Source organism: Tiliqua scincoides, chromosome 2 (genome assembly GCF_035046505.1).
Source record: "Tiliqua scincoides isolate rTilSci1 chromosome 2, rTilSci1.hap2, whole genome shotgun sequence".
Taxonomy (NCBI): Eukaryota; Metazoa; Chordata; class Lepidosauria; order Squamata; family Scincidae; genus Tiliqua; species Tiliqua scincoides.
In genome coordinates this window covers 47,537,646-47,558,949 of record NC_089822.1, presented here as the reverse complement: position 1 = coordinate 47,558,949, position 21,304 = coordinate 47,537,646, and the positions used below count along the sequence as shown (strand labels likewise).

Sequence of the window (21,304 nt, the reverse complement as noted above, 5' to 3'; positions counted from 1 at the left end):
CGCGGCGTGGGGAAAGCTTCCCGGCCCTGGTTGCCCCTCCTGCGCCTTGGAGGGCGCCCCTCTGTGGCGTGGGGGAAGCAGCACGTGCCCCTCCGACTTCAGATGAGACGTGTGCTGCTTCCCAGCCACCATGGAGCCTTCCGTGCAGCTTACAAGCTGCGCGGAGGCCTCCACTGCAGGGCCTGAAGCAGCCCCAGGCCACTGCCGTGGAGACCCTCACACACAGAAGGCTCCGTGGGGGCCACAGCTGCCTCTTCCATTAGTTTTCAAAGGGGGAAACAGAGGAGGTAGCTGCAGAGGTAATTGCGGTGATGATGACGTCACCGTAGTTACTTCTGGGTCGGGTGCATGGGGGAGGTGGAGAAGGGGGGAAAAGGGGTGTGGGGGGTGGAATCCTGGGGATTGCCCCGGACGCTGGGACCGCAGGAACGTCATTGCTTTCAGGATCTCTCCAATACTTCCATCTGTTTCAAATTGCATTCCCAGCTGTTTTTTGGGCTTCATAGGCAGCAGCTCTATCACTCAATCAGACCTCCTGCCGATTACCTATTCACCCCATTCCTTCTCTCTTCCAGCTCCTTCTTTCTCTCTCCACTATGGTGGCCAAGAATTCATCTGCATGAGTATGCTACCCAGTCCAAATACTGAAGAATAACCTTTTCAGTTATTTGTTACTGATAAATAGCTTTCAAAGTCATTCTTCTTTAGTGAAAATTGTATATCAATTCAGTTCATAAAAACCAAATTCTTCCTTTCTAGGGACCTCCCCCCCCCGCACAGCTACAACATGACATCTCATATCATTTCACCCCGTTTTCTTCAAGCCTACAATTCTAAATTTAAATAGTACATATCTATGTATATGGGTATGTCCCTTGAATTTTTTTCGGCTTCCAGTTACTATATTTGTGAAGTTAGGTAGAGTGCTTTTTTTTAGAATTCTCTCCAGTTCCATAAGAATTTGATATGGTGGGAGTGGGAGCTAAGACTCTTGAGTCAAACACTTAATTGCTTGCACATAACATTCAAATCCTTAAAGTGCATGGAATTCATAAGTCAGCAGCAGATGAATTAAATTGGGAAAAGAACCATTAGAGAATATTTCATTTTTGACATTCTTGTATGTTTCTTCTATGTAAGCAAAACTATGATTTAAAATACTTAAAACCAAGTGTATACTACTTTAATGTATCTACAAAGAGTACTTTTGTTAACAAAGCCAAGTTTGCAAACTTTAGATTCCCCAAGTCCATTGTGAATAAATCATATACCTATCTTGCAAATCTCTGCAGATAACTTTGAACGCAATGCTGCCAGCCACCTGCAATTTAATTTTAAAACAAATTTTCTACAGTTTTAAAAGCTAGCAGGTTTCTGTATAATTGTACTCTAAGGGAACTTTAAATATTATGCCTTTGAAGCAGATTTTCAAAAGCAACCCACAATAAACTATTTTCATAGTGAATAATTTGGCGTAAAAGTAATATCTTAATATATATTAGTTGCAGCATTTTATAGGTATATCGTATATTCGAACAAGACACTGTTTTCTTGTTGGAATGCTTCTGATTATATAAGGTCTCAGTCCACACTTTTGATACACTTTCTGTATTAAATGCTTCAAGGTGTCTTCTGTCGTGATTAACATGAGATTAAACTTGTTGTTCGCTATCCTGAAATGTGTTTGCCAAGTATTAAAATCGTGTTTTAATGTTATTGAAACATATTCATTATTTAGTCTTTGTAGAATAATAAAATTTTGTAGTAATTTATAATTGTAATAAAGTTAATAATTCTATCTTTAGGTATTTAAGACAGCTAGGTATGTGAAAAATAAAACAAATGTTTGAATTAGCAGATTTCAGTATGAAATACTTTCTGTAATGTTTTTTATTGTGTTTTAGTTTGCATTTTTAATTGTATAACTGAGATTAAATTTGTGTAAATTATTGGTTAAACTTTTTAGCACTGGGACACACTTGTTAAATATTTTTGTTTCTTTATTTGCAAAAAATCAATCCATTTCTTATGAGGCATCCCTAATGCCTAATGAACTTTAATGAATGTTCTCCTTCCTTTCCCATTTCTCCTCAGAAAAGTAATTAAAAAAATATTTTTCTTTATGGGGGTTAGAATCAACTAAGGCACACTTACCTCTGTGTATTCACAGATGCTTGCAAACTGCCAGAGCTCAACTCCTTGCAAACTGTAGGAATTGAGCTTTCTGCAGGGCAATTAGCAGCTGTCTTGACAACTCCAGGAGCTGGGCTGTTCACAGAGTAACTACCAGCTATCTGATTTTTCAATAATGTCAGGGCTTGAGGCAATTTGTTATTCATCTTGCCATCACCTGTGTTTACACTGGAGGATCTGCTCAGTGTTTTGCAACCCACCTATAATCGGGTTAGTTTGAATGTCACAGTTTGGAAATCATTGGTGTAATTCATACTAAACTTAGTGGAACGTATTTCTTGGTAGTTGGAATTATTTTAGAATGCTCATAATGAAAACTCTGTACAACTGCAATTCTCCTCCAAAAAACTAATAAACCAAGAAACTAATAAACCAAGAAACTAAGGCCCATTAAAGTCAGTGAGATTTCTGGATAGGCATGCATAGTATTGCACTGTAAATGGACTATCTTAAAATTTATAACATATTTGGTTGCATTCCAATGCCTTCAGTATATCCAGAATCAGAATGACAATTAATAGTTGTTTTAAAAGTCATAGGTGTCATCGAAAGTAACACTTAAAAGACTGGGAATACACTTTTTGAACAGAAGCTCCCTCAGGGAGGCAAGAGCATTGTGGGTCATGCCAAAATCCCTTGCAAGACAAATTTCTGGATGATCACTTCTAATTCTACCAGGAAAAGTTGCCATATGTGATTGAGGCTGCATCAAGTTTTCCTGACCAGTTTTCTTCTTCATAGAATAAAATAAGCACTATGATGTTAAGTTAAAGCAGAACTAAATAAAAAGGTACAGGTTGAGTCTCATTATTCAATTCCAAGCACTCAGGTGGATGGCAAAAAGCACACTATAGGAAATCAATTTAAAAAACAAAGTCTCTTGGTTCTGGTGATTTAAAAATAGCCTTGATGACCCTTGTAATGCACACAGATGCAATCAGTGTCTATCCAGGCACTTAGGTTTCACGAAGAGGCAGCAATCCCTCCCTTCACCTGGAGCCCCAGCAAAGGGGGGGAAATGGAAAAGGTGATAATTGCTGCCATTTAGCCTTAGTTCATGTGCTCAGGGGGAAGGGAGGAGTGAAGCCTGCAGTGAGAATGTCTGATGGATTGTCAGCCCTCTCTGGCATTATTAAACAACTGTTTTTCTTTAATTTAGAGGGCTCTTCTCATCAGCTTTGAGATAGAAACATCTGTGGATACTTAGGTTATACCTGCAGTGCTGACTGGTTACTTAGGTTTCCCTCTGCAGTGCTGACTGGTTGATACTCTAGGGTACCTTTTGACCAAAGGCATTGCAACCATTGCGGCATAGAACCTGATTCTGTTACTTATTTTCTTTGTGTTTGTCCCGTGTTTAGTAAGTTTTGCCGCGTAATTTTGGGTCCTGTTATTTCTAGTTATTCTGGTCCCCCTAACCTTCTTGCAGCGTTTCTTTTAAATGATTTTTTGCAAGAAATTACGCTTCTTGTAGCTAAGTTTCTTGCAAATGTGTTTATTTCCAATAGTTAAGACAGTCCCGATCGGGGTTTTAGTGTGTGTAATCTTACAGTTTTAATTTGTGGGTCATATCTGTGATTGTATTTATTTATTCTGTGTGATGCCATTAAAGATTGTTGATTGATTATACCTGTAATCACTTGCATGACTCTCTCTGCAACAGTAAAAAGCAGTTTTTTAAACTGTGATTTTAAAGGGATGCATTTTCCCCCTTCTCCAGGGATCAGCACATTCCTTCTCATTTGCAGGGGCCATTCGTGTTGAGTCAAATCCGTGTATAAAAAAATCCATGTATAGCAAGGCTGGACCTGTATTTATATATTTAACAGGTACTGACTTGAAGGCCTTCTGTTGTGAGATAAAATTGAAACTTCAGCTTTTGATTATCTGTATTAAGATTGAAGTCTTCAACTTATTTCCTTGAACTCAGTGAAACGTCATTTTTTTTTGCTTGAACAGCATCCCTCTCATTGCAAACTACTTTTGTAACTGATGGACTGTTCAAAGTCAAAAATTTCACATGAATAATACAAACCTTTTTGCATGAAATTCAGAAATGCTTTGGATCACACCTAAATATATAAGAATAATTATTTTTTCATGTGTCACACTTGTACTGTTATAAATACAGGTCCATTTGGGCTTGGGCAGTGTTATGTGACACTGATTCCCTGTGGGCCCAGTCCTATCCAACTTTTCAGTGCCGGTGCAACAGCACTGTAGCCCTGAAGGAAGGGAACAAAAGTTCCCTGACCTGAAGGAGGCCTTGTGACTGTTCCCCTACTGCAGTTCCCCTACTGTAACCCTGAAGAAAGGGAACAAATGTTCCCTGACCTGAAGGAGGCCTCTTAACTGTTCCCCTACTGCAGGATGCAGTGCATATCTCATTGGCACGGATGCACCAGTGCTGGAAAATTGGATAGGATTTGACGTTGTGTTTTGTATTTGAGGAGGTGTACTACATGGTTGGATGTGGCTTGATTTGTGGATATTAATATTGTAGTGTACTGTGTAAGAATATTGCAATAGACTTCAGGTTCCTTCCTGCTCTTTTATCCTGTCACAAAGAGAAACTGGAAATGGATTTGCTAAAAGTGTTTTTTAGTATCCTAGTGTCATATCTATGAAAATGACAGAACAAAGAATTCTTAAAGCATTTGGTTTTAGAGGCCTGGGAAGGGTGAACTGAACCCTCAATCCTATCCAACTTTCCAGTGCCGATGCAGCCCTGAGGTATGGGAAAAAATGTTCCCTAATTTGAGAAGGCATCCATGACTGCCCCCCAATGCAGAATGCAGTGCACAACCCGTTGGCATGGCTGCATCAATGCTGGAAAGTTGGGTGGGATCGGGCCCTCAGAGTTTGTTTTCAGTTGTGCGTCATTTAGCCATTTAGCAGATTAACAACCAATCGCATCTAAAACATTCCTCTAATACAGGGGTGCCCAAACCTGGCCCATGGACCACTTGTGGCCTGCGGCAGGTCCCCATCCGGCCCCTATGTGGTCCCCATCTTCAGTGGGCACCTAGCCCTCACCACAGCCCGCGCTAGTCCAACACGTGAGCTCCGGCTCTGGTTTTCCCTCGCTGCCACTGTCAGTGGCAGTGAAGGAAAGACCAGCCAACTGCGCACACAGGACCTTTTATAGTGGGAAGGTAACGTGAGACTTGCCAGTCTCTCATTAGTTCAAGCCTTGCAAGTGTCGTGTTGCTTTCCACTATCAAAGTCCTGTGTGCACGCTGGGCCCATCATTCCCTGCCTGGCTGGTTGAGGTAGGTGGCTGGCCAGGCAGGCGGCAGCACAAGCCACCTGGGTGGGTGGGGAGGGCGGCTGGGTGGGCAGGCAGGCAGGCAGGCGAGCGGGTGCCTGCAGCACAAGCCGCCTCAGAGAGAGTGGGTGGGGGGAGGGCGGCTGGATGAGCAGGCAGCTGAGCGAGCGGGCAGGGTCCTGCAGCACAAGCTGTCTGAACGAGCAGGCTGGGGGAGGGCGGCTAGATGGGCAGGCAACTGAGCCAAGCAGGCGGATGGGCGGGGGCCTGCAGCGCAAACCACCTGAGTGAGCGGGCGGGTGGGGGCGACTGAATGGGCAGGCAGCTGAGCAAGTGAGCGGGCGGGTGACTGGGTGTCCAGCCACAGCACAGGCCACGAGAGGGTGAGCAGGTAGCTGAGTGGGTAAGTGGCCAAGCAGCAGTACTTGCCACCCCAGCGAGGGAGGGAGGGCGGGCGAGGGGGCAGGCAAGCTGGCGGGTGTGTATGAAAATCCTTAAGAACTGACTGGGGGATGCCCCCCCTTTCTGTGTGTGAGAATCCTGAAGAACGTGGCTGGGGGATGCTCCCCCCACCTGAGTGTGAGAGTCCTGAAGAACTGGCTGGGGGGTTCCCCCCACCTGTGTGTGTGTTGGTGATCTGCAGGAGTATGTGAAATGGGCTGAAAGAATTGCAGTGGTGGTAGTTATCCTGGCAGCTGCCCTTTTTAAACACACACACACACACACACACACACACACACACACACACACACACACACACACACACACACACACACACAGAATACCTCTTGGGGCAGTGAGGATGCTATACCATTGTCAGAGAGCATTTTGAGGAAAACTTCTTCCACTTCTTTTTCCTCCTTCCCCCAGTTCCTCTCCCTTCCCACTACTGTCAAATCCCGACCCAGTTCCTCTCCCTTCCCACTAATGTCAAATCCCCAGTCTTCCAACCCCAAGTTCCCTTGGGTAACCTTCTGATTTCCTATCCTGCTCCCCTCCTTGCTTATACCATTACGCACCTCCTTTCCTTTGAAAAGTAGAGGTGGAAACCCTTACTTCTACCTAGAAACCACTTGAAATTGTTTAGAGCTAGGTGCATCTGTTGATCTTGTGCAAGGAATGGTTTCTGAAATGCAAGTCAGAAATCTGTCCTGGGGCTCTTTTGCAGCCTCGCTGGTGTGTTCAACAGTTTTGGTGTGAAAGACAGTTTTGTAAGCCTGGCTTTGATTTGGTGCAGTAGGAAGCCCTTGCTTGCTAGTGTGTCTCTGATAGTGTGGCTCTGATAAGCTATTGGCATTTGCTTTCATTTTTTTTTGGGGGGGGGGGGGGTTCCAGCTCATGAAATTGTGACTTACTGTGGTTCTGATAAGCTGAGATGCTGATATTCTTCCAGACTGACCTTTGCATAATATTAGTTCTGGCAGCCCTGAAGTCCAGGAAATTATTTTGTTGTGTCAAGGTTGTAAATAGGCTTTTTTTTCTTACACTTTGCTGTTGGAAAATGAATGAGAAATAACCCAATAAAAGCTAATGAAATGCCATGAGATACTCTCCCTTTAATACAGTCAACACTTGTGCCTCTACCACATGTTGTTGACTGTATTAAAGGCAGATGTCACTGCTTGATGGCATTACTTTCAGGTTTTGGCATCACAGTGGGGGCACTTCTTGTTTGATGGTATTACTTCAGCCACAACATCACTTCCAGATTGATGGCATCCCTTCCTGTGGGTCCTGGACAGATTGTCATTCGGAAAAGTGGCTCCCATGCTAAAAAGTTTGAGAACCCCTGTATGGATGCTGTTGAAGCTATACCACATATAGATGGCTCTGAATACAAGGTTCTTACATTTTATTCAATTACATGCTGCAGACCAGTGTTTCTTAAACTGTAGGTCGGGACCCACTAGGTGGGTCATGAGCCAATTTCAGGTGGGTCCCCATAAATTTCAATATTTTATTTTTAATATATTAGACTTGATGCTACCATAGTGTGTGACTGCATTTGGGGAAATGTTACAGGCCTGTACTTTGAGCAGGCTACTATGTATACTTTCTTAACAATTATAGTCAATGGGACTTACTCCTGAGTAAGTGTGGGTAGGATTGCAGCCTAGAATTGTCTAAAATTTTTCCACTTGATGATGTCACTTCCAGTCTTGACATTACTTCCGGTGGGTCCTGACAGATTCATGTTCTAAAAAGTGAGTCCCCATGCTAAATTTGTGAGAACCCTGCTGTAGACACTATAAATTCTATATTGACTTCAACCACTAGGTGGTGCTGGATGTTCACATGCTTTTCAGTGGGGATCTGCGAACATACAGCTGTCGTAAAGTGACAGACACCTACTTATCTATGAGAGTATTGGAAATGAAACACACATGACTCTGTCATGGGGCAAGGAGAGAATATGAGCCAAAAGAGATTTGGGCAACAAAGCTGTATAAGGAATAGTTACTTTTTGAGATTTTTACTGGCTTGGGGATAAGTATCTATTCTTTTTAGATGGTTGTTTTCTGTACTTTGAGCTTATATTTTGCCATTTGCAGTTACCTTTGCAGCAGAGCAACACTAGAAAGGTGCCCTGGAAAGATCCTGTATTTCACTATGTTTCAAAATGTAGCTTGCTTTATAACTATACTGTTGCATCTAATTAATCACAGTTCTTTTGGATAACTTGAACATAGGAAGAAAAGTTCAGTTTCCAGAATATTGAGCTTCAATAGTGTAATCCAAAATTGCAGTAACAAATTAATCAGATACTTTAAGACAAATGACCAAACTCATGATAGGTTTTTTTATTAGGTATCTAATATCTGTGCCATTAGTTCCAGGCTGATGTCTTTCCCATTCACAGTGGTTTTGTGCATAGCTTATAAATCTCTTTTCATCAGCCTATATGACTTTTTCAAAGCATGGCTAGCTTATTATAAGGCAGAATGAAAGAAAGCCAGTGAAGGTCAAACAGGCAATCAAATTATTGCAGATTCCTCACTAAACACTAATGGACCTTTGTAATATGATTAGCTGCAAATATCTATGCTCTCATTGACTATGGTTTATTTTAGTAAAAGTATAGTATATTCTTTGCTCGATTTGGATTGATTTAGCCAAGCTGTGCATTGGTGGAGTACAGTGACTTGTTCTCATGTTAAAGTTTCAGTTTCAATGATAACAATCTATTAAGTTACTAATGAGCAATAGTTATTGTAATTTCTGTGCCACGACATCCATGCTAGAGTGCTGCTTGTAATTAGTGCCAGTTCTCAGTAAAGAAACCTTGTGCCTACCTGATTTGTTAGCAAGATGAGAGTTGTGAAGAAGTAAAGAACAGAACAGAATTTTGAATTGTATGTCACTGCTTCTGATAATTTAGATCAGGGATTCTTAACCTTTTTATGGTTACATAACCCCATATTGCCCAATATGTCCCCGTACCCCCTTTGCCAGACTATATCTCTTGAACATCAGACGCTTGTGTGGAAGTGAGCCTGTATGAAGTATACGAGTTTTACTTGACTTAGAAATTGGGGTGTAATGTTGGGATAAAATATTTTGTGTGCATTGTTTTTAGAAACTATTGGGTTTAAAAAGTAGTTGAAATAGAACTTGTTCATGAACTCTGGTTACTCTGGGAACAGATGCACCTTCTAGTTATGGTTTTTAACATGCTGTTGTTGGTATTTTGATGAAATTTAAGTTTATATAAAAACAAAGACGTGAATTTTGCCCCTGCAGATATATTCAGTATGTACTTTTTTGAATTTTTTTAGTCATTTGGTACTTCCTTTGTCATTTGCTGGAGGAGAGGAATCTTTTTTATCTCCCTTACCCAAAGACGTTTTAGAAAGACTTTTTTCCTCATGCTGTTAAGACAAAAGGAACTATTGAACTTGCAAGTTACCATTACTGCAGAGATGCCTCCTAGACTTTACTGGTGGATTCAGTGTCACCTTCAACTGCTTTTTTCCCCCCCCCCCCTTTTTATGCAGGTGACAGATCTCTCTGTTAAAGCATTTGCTGAACACTGTCCTGAGTTGCAGTACGTTGGGTTTATGGGCTGTTCTGTAACATCTAAAGGAGTCATACATCTTACCAATGTAAGTACGGTAACAAAGTTTGCCATTAATAGTTTCAGTTAGGTTCTTAATAGAAGAAGCATTCTGAGAGCAAACATTCAAAGAGGAACGTTCTGAACTGTTTGAATAGACAGTCCAGTTGGCCACTGTTGATCCAATCCAGTTGATCACTGGGAAGTTAAGCTTAATTTTAAGCCTTGTTCTGATCCATGGAGATTTCTTTGCCCAATCTTGATTAGAAAGAGAAACAATGTCACATTCTCCAGGGAGAAGCCTTAGCTGACCTTCTGAAATGTCTGCTAAGGAACCAAGATGGAATTAAGAAAGAATATGTACATTTGAAAAGGGAGGTCACTGGCAACATTATTTGAGAAGAAATAATATGGAGAAGGTATTTTTTGTTACGAACAATGACTTTGCAAAAATCTCTATTAATGGCATCAATATTAAATATTCAAAGAAATTCAGGCACAACTGATACAAGTTACAGCTTTTGAGCAGTACCAGCATTAGTTAAAATATATATATCAAGGATTAGGTAACAACTTTAGTTGTGTACTGGTGGAAGGAATATCTTATTTGGATGCCTGAAGACAGCTTCTAGAACTGATGACAGAGATCAGAAGAGAGGATATGCACTTAAGAGAATGATGCACTCAGCCAGAGTGTTCTTTATTCTTTTCCCATCAACTTGCATGACTCAAAAGACAAGGCACATTTTAAATGCGCAGAGGCTTTTCTATTCAGGTGTGAAAATTTCTGCTGTGAAAAGTGAAAGCAAAAAACTGCTTAGATCTGTTATACGTGACTGAATCCTGTTCTGTTATCAGTTTCCTGGAAGCAGCCAATGTACTATTAATTAACAGGTAAGAAAATATATGCTGCAGCCAGTAAGGAAGAGGCAGGCCAACTGCCAATATTCTCAAAGTGAAGTTCATCTAGGAAAGTTGTAATTGCTAATGTTGGTTTTTCTGAAAAATTTTGAATTGAAAAATGTTCCAGGCTTTATCTGATGACCAGAATCAATCTGGATCCAATTTATCATGTTTGAATAATGTACAGTTTGAGTTTTAATTTCATGTTGGTACTCAGTTGCTAGAGGTCACTGTGGTGTGGTTGTACTGAGCAAAGGAGCTGAATATTACTTTGATAAAGAAAAATGGTTAAGGTTGAGTAAGAACTTTTAAAAACAAACCCTGAAAAGGGTAAAAAGCCCCCAAATACTTTGCCTTTGGGAGTACAGGTTGAGTCTTGAACAGAAAGGGTTCTGTTCAAATAACTTATGTGGATGGCAAAAATTGCATTAAAGCAAATCCATTTGAAAAACAATGTCCTTTTCCTCAGTGATTTAAAAACAGCCTCCTGACATTTGTTATGCACCAAGCAGATAATCAGTATCTCTCCAGGTGCTTAGAAAGGCTTAACTCCCTTCACCAGGATCCACAGGGTGGGGAAAGAATGAAGGAGGTGATGATCACTGCTATTTAGCATTCTTTCACGTGCTTTTTAGCTACTGTGTTCAATGTAGGGATGTGCACTTCTCCTCCAGTAAAGTCACCTACTGTTTTTCACAGATTCCCCCCTTTTCTAGCCCCACCTTTCTTTAGTCTCAGTGTAGAAAAATGTAATATGCAAGGCATAGTTTTCATTTGTTTGGAGCTTCTTGTAATATGCTTGGTATTTTATTGGTAGTGTAAGTAATTTATATTAATCCATGTGATAGGACTGTCATCCGCTCTTGGGAAAACATGAATTAATGCAGAAACTCAAATGTTCATCTTTAATTATTGTGTCAAAGCAAACATTTTGCAGCAGTGTATAATCGTAGGTAGAAAAGTGCTTATATAATCACATTGTATTATTGAACTCAGTAGGGACTCTAGACAGACCCTTGTATTTTTGTATTAAGACTTAGTATATGATTATTTTTTTGTACAAAAACTGTTTTTCTTAGTTTCCATTTTATTATTTATTACTTTCAAGCATTAACCTTTCCTAGGTAATTTAACTTTGCAGGGTTGTCTTTCAGAATATTTGATAATTCTTCATAGATTTCTGTAGTAAATGTGATGGGGACTATTCTTTAGTTGCTGTTTACCATACTTTTCAGAACAATCTGCTCTAAATATTGTGCCTGAAAAAAATACTGTTTTTGGTTTTCACCAACAGTACAATCATAAGAAGAGCCCTGCTGGATCAGGCCATAGGCCCAGCTTCCTATATTTCACAGTGGCCCACCAAATGCCCCAGGGAACACACAAGAGACCTGCATCCTGGTATCCTCCCCTGCAATCCTATGCATGTTTATTCAGAAACACACATCACTGAATTTAGTAGGGGTTACTCCCAGTTAAGTGCATAGGATTGCAACACAAGATACCTTAATTATTTGCCTTCAAACTTTTTAAATTTAAAGCATAGGGTTGCATTCTAAGAAGGAAGTCACATGGTTTTGGGGAATTTTCCCTACCCACGCTAGCTATGTGCACCACATTCCGCCCTGTTCCCAGGGGTCCCCTCACCCTCAAGAGAAAGTGTCTGCGGTGCTCAGGGAGATTTTCTTGGGGTCAGTGTGAAGATAACCTCCTTAAATGTCATTGCACATGCATTCCTTAGGATGCAATCTCCTAATTTTTCTAAGACAAAGAAGAGTTTACAAAGATAAAATCACAATTCGATAGTTCAATATTGGTATATAAATTACTTACCATTGTATTTATCTTGATAGCTAAGAAACCTTTCCAGCTTGGATCTACGTCATATCACAGAACTGGATAATGAAACAGTGATGGAAATAGTAAAGAGATGCAAGAACCTTACCTCCCTCAATCTCTGTCTGAACTGGATTATTGATGACAGGTAACTTCATTATAGAGTCAAGCTATTGTGTTAAAAGTGATTAGAAATTGTTGATTTGCAGAAGCTTGAGAATCGTAGTTTTCAATGAACGTATTTGTTCAACGTATACCCTGGTTTTATGTGCATTGTGTACATTTTGACAATTAGCTGTTTTGAAGCAAAAAGATACTTGACTAAAAGTAAATATGTAAATCTGATTGTAGATAAATTCATGCTGTGGGCCTGATATTTTTTAGATTTATTTGCAAAAGTTGCATGTGTGTTAATGAATAAGAGAGTGACAGTATGATGCATAGAAAGAAATTTGTGAACTGTGCAGATGGAGTATCTTTGGTTATGATTGTGACTCTAGTGAGCACTACCATGGCTACTATAGGAAAATCTCTTGAATGAAATTTGAACCTTGATGCTTATAGATCATTTTGGGAAGGCAACTGGAGGAGTGGGGGGGGGGAGAAGATGGTATAGATCTGTACAATCTATAGATCTCTGTTGGCACTCTGGGTGTTGGTAGAAAAAATTCTGTGAGTTGTGGGGAAAATTTGGGGAGGGGACGGGGGAACGGAACTGTGAACTACCAAAATGTGCAGAGCCAGAAGGTAGGGCAAAGTTACTAACTATACAGAAGCCGTGAGCTGGTGGTAGCCAGTGCCTTCAGATGTTGTTATATTTGTCCGTAGCAAAGGTAAAATGCTGAGTATCCTCAATCTGGGATGCACAGGCAACTAATTTCAGTTTCAGAATGTTGAATTAAGCAACCAGTGACTGACTTGTCTCATATGCAGCTCAGTAGACAAACTGGTGAAGGAAGGAACTTGGGTGAAAAATCAAAATAGTAAATTATGGGATTTGAGATCCTAAACGAGAGAGAGAGAGAGTGCAGAGAAGTAGTAATAATAATAATAATAATAATAATAATAATAATAATAATACAGGTATTTATATACCGCCTTTCTTGGTCGTCAGATTTCTCCTCAGACTTTAATTCAAGGCGGTTTACATAGGCAGGCTGTCCTAAATCCCCATAGGGATTTTTACAATTGAAGAAAGGTTCTATCTTTCAAGACCCACAACATTTCATATGGATCTTTTGCTGATCTGATATCACATCCTGGCCTCCAGTTTCCTCTCACGCAGGCTGACAAGCAGCTCCTTCATCTCTCACTTGAAGGACGACCAAGTACTGCCAAGTACCAATATTAGCTGTGAGAAACTAGTAAATAAGCGGGGGGGGGGGATAAACTGTTTGATAAAGTGTGTGTTTTTAGATTGCAGTCCCCAAAAAGCAAATTGTCTAATTTGATTGATGTAATATGCTTCTTCATATTACATCATCTGACAAGGCCTTGCTCATCACCTCTTCCTTTACAATGGTAAGTTCTAAGAGGGTTCTGAGCAAGACTTTCTCTGTTGTAGCACTCACATGGTGGAATGAACCTTCAAGAAATCTGGTTGGCACTTATCCTTTACAGTTTCCTCCATCAGTTTAAAAAATCAACTGCGTTCATCTTAATCACTTGGGATATTGATTAATTCTTAGTCATTAGTATGTTTTTACCGCTGCTACTATATAGTTGTGGCCTTGCAGATAGTGGTTTGTAGCCAAAGGTTCTCTTTTTCTTATGTCCTTTCTTTTGAAGAAGTCACCTTCCATTAAAGAAAGGAACTTTCAGATGCTTCTCAATTCTCTCAACATTAGCCATGTTGTCAATTACTTTGTGACATTGCTTTGTCCTTAAAGGTAATTTGTAACCCTTAGATTAGTGGTTCTCAAACTTTTCAGTCTCTGGAGCACTTTACATTCCTAGAGGGAATCTTGGGCAGCCCTTCTGGTGCATACATATTGTCTTGGGGAGCCTAGAGCACTATTGTATTTGCAGAGTGGCACAGCCCTGAGCCCAGCACTGGATATTGGCAAAGAGCTAGAACAGGGGAAGAGTGAGGAAAGAGAATCATGAACAGGGGAGGTGGGATGGATGAATGAGCAAACCAAGTGGGCGGGGGGGGAGTACTTGGTTTGCTTATCCTTGGTGGCCACTTAGGTTGTGCTCATGGAGCCCCTGAAGGGGTCTTGGGAACCCAGGGCTCAGCTTTGAGGAATACTGCCTTAGATATCTATGGCTGTGCAAACTTTGCAATGAAAAGCTGGTGTAGCATAGTGGCTAAAGAGGTAGGGCTGCAAATCAGAATTTCCATAGTTCAAATCTTGCTTTTGCCATGAACTCACTAGGTTTCACTCGGGCTTTCCCACTCTTCAGTTGCAATATGGGGATGATTGCTTACCTCACAGCAGCATTTTTCAGCCACTGTGTGCCAAGAACCATCTGCAAGTGTGCCATGGAAGTTTGGAGGAAATTTGCGGGAGGGCTATTTAATAGTAAGGCTATTGTGAGTGGTGCCCCCACTGGCATGCAGTGCCAATTTTCAAAAAACTGATAGTGTCCTGACAATTTTAGCACCTTGTCTGTGTGTCATGAGATCGAAAAGGTTGAAAATAGCTGCCTTATAGGGATGTTGTAAGGATTACATTGAGATAATGTGAAGGATATTGTACATGTAAAGAGCACTACAGGCATGTGTAGGGACCTTCTTAAGAAGGTCTTAAGGACCTTCTGCCTAAAGATGGAACACATATAGAAAGGTGAGCAAAGCACCACAAAAGAAGCTCTTAATAAAGCAATCAAGTCTCCAGTAGCCTGCAAGTGTCTGTTTACAAAACAAAGAAGTAGCTTTTAATGAGGGAATCGGGTCACCCATAGCTTGCAGCAGAGTGTCTGTTTACACAATAAACAAGAGGCTCCTAAGAGACTTCTAATAAGGCAATCAGTCTCCAGTAGCCAGTGCAGTAAGTGTCTGGCATGGTGTCTGTTTATACAACAAAGACGCTAGATGGGGCTAAATGTTCACATAATGACTTAATAGCATAATGACTGGTTGTTAAGTGCCACACACCTGTATACAGATGCTAAGCATTGCTTTTAAGTAAGCTTAGTTACTTTCTAGTATAACAGTAATATTAAATAGGAAAATCATTATCAAATAATGCTTTTTATTATATTTTTTTCATAATTGCTTTCATATACCCAAAACTTCCAATTGTCTTTAACACTGAATATTTCTGCTACTTGGAAGCTTATGACTCTCCTACTGCTAATGAAGTAAAGCACTCTCAATATAGGAGACAGCTGAAGAAGCTGAAAAGAGTAAGGTAACAGAGCTCCTGGTAAGGCTTGTACAGCTTTTGGTTATCGGTTTGAGCCCTCTCTTTTTGCTTCTGGTCAATTGACAGTGTAGTGGTTTTGGTTATTCTTGTGTCTCCTTGCACAGGAAAAGAGCCAAATCTTGTAATGTTTGCTAGAGCATAGTAAAGCATGAATAGAGAAGTAATTATGATGAATATATACTGATTTTCTGGAAAAAAGTTATCAAAGTGACTTACACAGCCAAACAAACAAAAAGCTTCCTTGTTCCATGAGAGCCCACACAATTTTAGGGAAAAACAAGACACAAGAAACACACCAGCAAACAGACCCTGGAAAAGATGAGGTGCTGGGATTAATAGGAGCAGTAGTTTCCCCCCTGCTAAATGCATGAGAGCCACCACTTTAAAAGTGCCTCTTTTTCTTCTGTGATAAGTCTGATTTGATCAATTTTAGCTGTCTGGTGCTGCATGGTATAGCTGGAGTGTGGGTAGGCAAGCCACCCGCTCAGTCACCCCAGTGTACATCAAGTGCTCTACCTCATACAGGTCCAGCCTTGTTATACACTGATTTTTTATGCATGGATTTGACTCAACACAAATGGCCACTGCAAATAAGAAGGAATGTGCTGATTCCTGGAGAAGGGGAAAAATGCATTTTTTTGAAATAACAGTTAAAAAAACCTGCTTTTTACTGTTGAAGAGAGACAGTCATGCAAACGATTACAGGTACGACCTAACTACCCACAGATTTTTCTATCTCAGCTTGATGAGAAGTATCCTTTAAATTAATGGGAAACAGTCCTTTAACAGTAGCCTCATTAATTCGAGAAAGGACAGCCAACTGACAATCCATCAATCATTCTGTCTCCAGGCACAAGGCAAACCCCTCCCTTCCCCCTGAATACTTGAAGGCTAAATGGCAGTGATTATCAGCTCCATTCTTTCCCCCTCCCTGTGGCTCCTGGTGAAGGGAGGGATTGCTGCCTCCTAGTGAAGCCTAAGCTCCTGGAGAGAGACTGATTGCCTCTGTGCATTTCAAAAAGTCAGCAAGACTGTTTTTAAATCACCAGAGGGAAGGGACTTTGCTTTTTAAATTGATTTGCTTTAGTGGGGTTTTTTTTTGTCATCCAAGTGAGTTCTGGGAACAGAACCCTTTTGAATAATGAGACTCAACCTGTATTTTGAAATGCATCTATGACTCTATCTATACTTCTTGCATTTTATCTTTTTTTTTAAAGCTGTGATGTGATTTACTAAAGTTCAAATCTGCAATATTTATTCAGCATTCAGCTTACTGCAACATATTCAGGACTGGTTAATGAAAATAAATTGAGGATGGTATGATAGACTGAATTGTAAAATGTCCCTGATAGTCTGATTAACAAAGGCTTGGTATAACTTAACTGCATTTAATTTTAATAGCTTTTCTTATAGCTATGAATTTGCTTAGTTTATAGTGTTTTTGCTTTTGATGTCTTACTGAGAGAGTGAGATCTACAAGAAGGAAAATAAGAATTTAAGGGAAGCTTTCTTTTAGTCCATAGTGACTGCTCTTATACTTTTTCCATCATAGGGTTCCAAATATTAATGGTATAAATGTTTCTCAAATTGTGGGTCAGGACCCATTAGGTGGGTTGCGAGCCAATTTCAGGTGATTCCGCATTCATTTCTGTATTTTATTTTTAATTGATTGTTATGTGTCTGCATTTTGGGAAATGTTACATATCTGTACTTCTCACAGGCTACTATGCATATACTTATAATAATGATAGTAAATGGGACTTACTTGTGACTTAAATTTGTGATTTTATCAAGCAGGAGTGTGGGTAGGATTGCAGCCTAGGAGTGTTAAAAATGTTCCTGCTTGATGATGTCACTTCCAGTCATGACATCACTTCTGGTGGGTCCTGACATTCTCATTCTAGAAAGTGGGTCCTGATGCTAAAAGTTTGAGAACAACTAGAATGAATAGTATACTTCGAATTCATCATACCAAGTTTAATTACATTTTTGATACTTATCACAAATTGTTTACTTCAACAATTAACTATGTGTTTGTTATTTGAGTGATTTGTTATTTGTTTAAAAAAATAGAAAGTGCAAAAAGACTGACAAAGTGCAAACCCTATTTTATATATAAAATATAACATTTGTGTGTATGTGTTTGTATGAATTTATATGTATGTATATACGTAGTTCACACACAGACACACACACACACAGACACACACACGTAAACTTCCCCCAAGCAGCTACAGTCTCCCATCTTCCTAACTATATCTCCATGTTTTGTTCACGTTAGTCATAACATACAAAGTGATGTTTAACCCTGATACACGATGAATCAAATTAGCTTAGTATAAATACATTGGTTGAGAGGTTGCTGGTTCCAGGTATATAAAATGTATCCTTGTAAATAAGTCCAGAAAAGTTAGTAGCTACCTGCTGCTATCTACCTGTATTAGTCATTGGTTGTATACTGAAGACTGAAAAGAAACAAAACCCACTACAAATTGGCTACATGGAAGCATTTATTACTTGCCAAAGTTGATTAGACACAGCTATTCCCAAATCCTATGTAGTGAAAAAAATTTTCTTGTAATAAATTATCTTGTAATAATTCTTGGTTTGATGGTTCACACATGCCAGCACAGTTTGAAATGAAAACCCGTGCTTGGTTGTAGACCTGCAGAGTGGGTAAGGGCCTTGCATACTTTACCACTCATACACCCAGAGGTTTTGAGGGCCATCTCCACATCAGAGTCCTTTGTACATTCAAACCTCATTCCTGAAGGTAGAGAGTTGCCACAACTTAAGGCCGAAAAGGTAAATGAACATAGCTTCTGTGCTCAAATGTATCTTACTTTTTTTTTAGTAACACAGACCACCTTTTATCCTTGACTTCTGATGCGATTTTCAAAATAAGTAGTTCTCCACCCGAAGGTGGCTGCAATGACTAGGTGTTGTTTCCATTAGGTATATGGCTAGCTTTTGTAGCATCTCAAGGCTCCAGTGTTTATAGCTCTCTTCTATCCTGCATGGCACTGTGAGAAAGCCTGTTCCAAGGCAATTTGTTCTGTTGCTGCTCATATGCTGTCTACTCCTCAAAGCAAGACCATATGAAGTTGCTTTATACCAGATCATTAATCTGTCTTGGTTAGTATTATCTATGCTGACCAGCAGTGGTTTCCAAGGGTTTGAGAAGTCTCAAGGGTCTTTCAAGTCTCTACCTGGAGATTCCAAGTACCGAACCAACCACCTTCTGTATAGAAAGCAGGTGCTGTACTGCTAATCTACAGTTCCCCACTCAGCTTTGGATTCTATTCTACACAAACACATAGAGCATTAGTATGTAGCATTAGTCATGTTTGAATTTTGATCCAGACCTATATCTGAAATTATTGTACTGAATTTTACGTACTGCAGTTAAATAGTCTGAACATTTCTACATTAAAACAAATCATCCATGGAATGTTTTGTGTGCTTTTGCAGTACAGTGTTGGGATGTTTTTATGCTATTTGCATTGAATTTCTCATTTTCAATAGCTTGAGACCTCCATTGGGCTCTGGCTTGTCACACATATGCTTACATTTTGCTGCTGTGACTCTCAGCAGTTCTCTTTAATAAAAGAGCCATTGATGATACTTCATGTTTTATTAAAAGCTGTTTTGTTTTAAAACAGCTGTGACTTCAAGGCAAGTGTGGGATAGTGAAAATTAATTTATTTTTACCTAAAGCTAAAACATGTTCATGCAAGATAGCTTTGAATTATTTTTAATGGGTGAAGAAAACTAGTTTTTCATCAGGATGAGCGAACATGTTTCACAGATGTTGAGCAATAAAAACGATGCTTAGTGTAGTTCATTTTTAAATGGCTTATTAGGGTAGTCTAAACTCTGCTGAATGTCTCAGCAGGTGTTTAAACTCTTCTAAATATGCATAGAGGATATGCACCACTTTGATAAATAAAACTGCAAAAACAATTTGTTGCTTCACATCTGGAGATAATGCAAAATTGTTGTAAATCTGGTGGGGAACCGTCATTAGAATAGCACTCACAAATATATACAAGTACCAAGTTTTTTGTTAGCAGTGCTTTTAGAGGCACATTTAAGTGGGAGTATGTGCAGCTCTGGTGTTGTGTAAAACTTATAAAACTGTAGTCCGATGATGCCTGCAATGATTTAGTGAACGTTTGCTAATGTATCAGTAGTAGATGATTTATCTATTGTACCAGTTAGGCAAGGGAATACTTAACAGGTCTCAGGGCATGGGCAGAAGGCACATATTGCAACAACTTATCTGAAATATGATTATGAAAGACTGCCTTGGAACTCTGCATCTCAGCATTGAGTTTTATGATGAAATATAGGCAGCACTCAAAATTTAAGTATAAATATAATTTTATTTCTAATATAAGGTGAAGAATATATATTCTTTACTTGAATTTCCAATATTCCTCATTAACGAGAAGATTTAATGTGATATTGACAGCTTTCTTTTTTCCTATAATGTTGTGACCCAAGATTGTCATATAGAAGGATCAGATGACATGGAGCGTAGGGAGACCTGGGTTCAGGAACAATCTCTGGAGAGATCTTCTGAAGTATTACCTATTGGGCACTCCCAGGGATCAGTCTGTGCCTGGTGAGACAGCCTACTCAGTCATCCCCAGAGCCATCTGCAATTTGGGAAGACTTGCTTCCATTACAACTATTTATTACTACTGGCAGCAGGAGGCTTCCCAGACCTACCAGAGCTGTGCCTTCAGAAAGAGAAGGATCCATTCAAGCTCCTCCTCAGGGGAGGCAGCTACCTTTCTGAAGTTACTACTTCAATTCACAGTTGGCTACAGACTATTAGTAGGACTACAATCAAAGCACCCTGTTTGTTGGCTTGCCTTGCAACCAGTTTAACCTTGTAACTAGTTCTGCAGAGAACTGCCTGTGCACCTGAACACTTGTGTCCTATTCCGTACTCTTACTGAATATTGACAACAAGTCTTTGCAGGCTTCTGGCCATTGTTCCTTTTAAACTGCGTGGCTATAGCCAAGACAAACTCTGGGCAGCTCAGAGCTTAGTGTTCTTTGAAGTCCAGCGATGGCACATGGCATCTTTATCATTATCCAGAAATGCTGCTGAGTTGCTATGTAACCAGTTAGGAGGAATACAGCTTCAGACTGAGGCAGAATAAATATTATTTGAAGTTACATTTTATTTAGTGGGAAACCCTGGCCTCTGAGCGGCCCGCTTGGAGGCAGGCTGTGCAGCATGGCCTTTCCCAGTTTGAAGAGACACTTGGCCAACAGTCTGGGGCAAAGAAGGAAGGCCCATAGCCAGGGAGACAGACCAGGGACCGACTACATTTGCTCCCAGTGTGGAAGGGATTGTCACTCCCGAATTGGCCTTTTCAGCCACACTAGACGCTGTTCCAGAACCAGCATTCAGAGCGCGATACCATAGTCTTTTGAGACTGAAGGTTGCCAACAACAAGGTTGCCAACAACATTTTATTTGACCTTAAATATCCAATGAAGTAAATATCCAATGAAAAAATATATCTTTGGAGTATTTGTGAGCTTTTGCTTACAACTTCCCTCTTTTTTCCTTATCCTATTGTCTCCGAAAGACAAGGAGGGAAGGGGAGGGATGAGTGAGTCCCCTCATCTCACACACACACTTTTGAGCAGAGCAAAGGTA

General features: G+C 40.1%; 1 protein-coding gene across 1 annotated transcript in view; it reads left to right on the top strand.

Moving 5' to 3' along the window:
* The window catches only part of FBXL17 (F-box and leucine rich repeat protein 17), a 219,064-nt gene that overhangs the window by 32,618 nt on the left and 165,142 nt on the right, over positions 1 to 21,304 (top strand). Inside the window, exons 5-6 of the mRNA XM_066615792.1 lie at positions 9,457 to 9,564; positions 12,272 to 12,402. Of these exons, the coding sequence (XP_066471889.1) occupies positions 9,457 to 9,564; positions 12,272 to 12,402 (239 nt within the window). The remainder of the gene's footprint in view (positions 1 to 9,456; positions 9,565 to 12,271; positions 12,403 to 21,304) is intronic.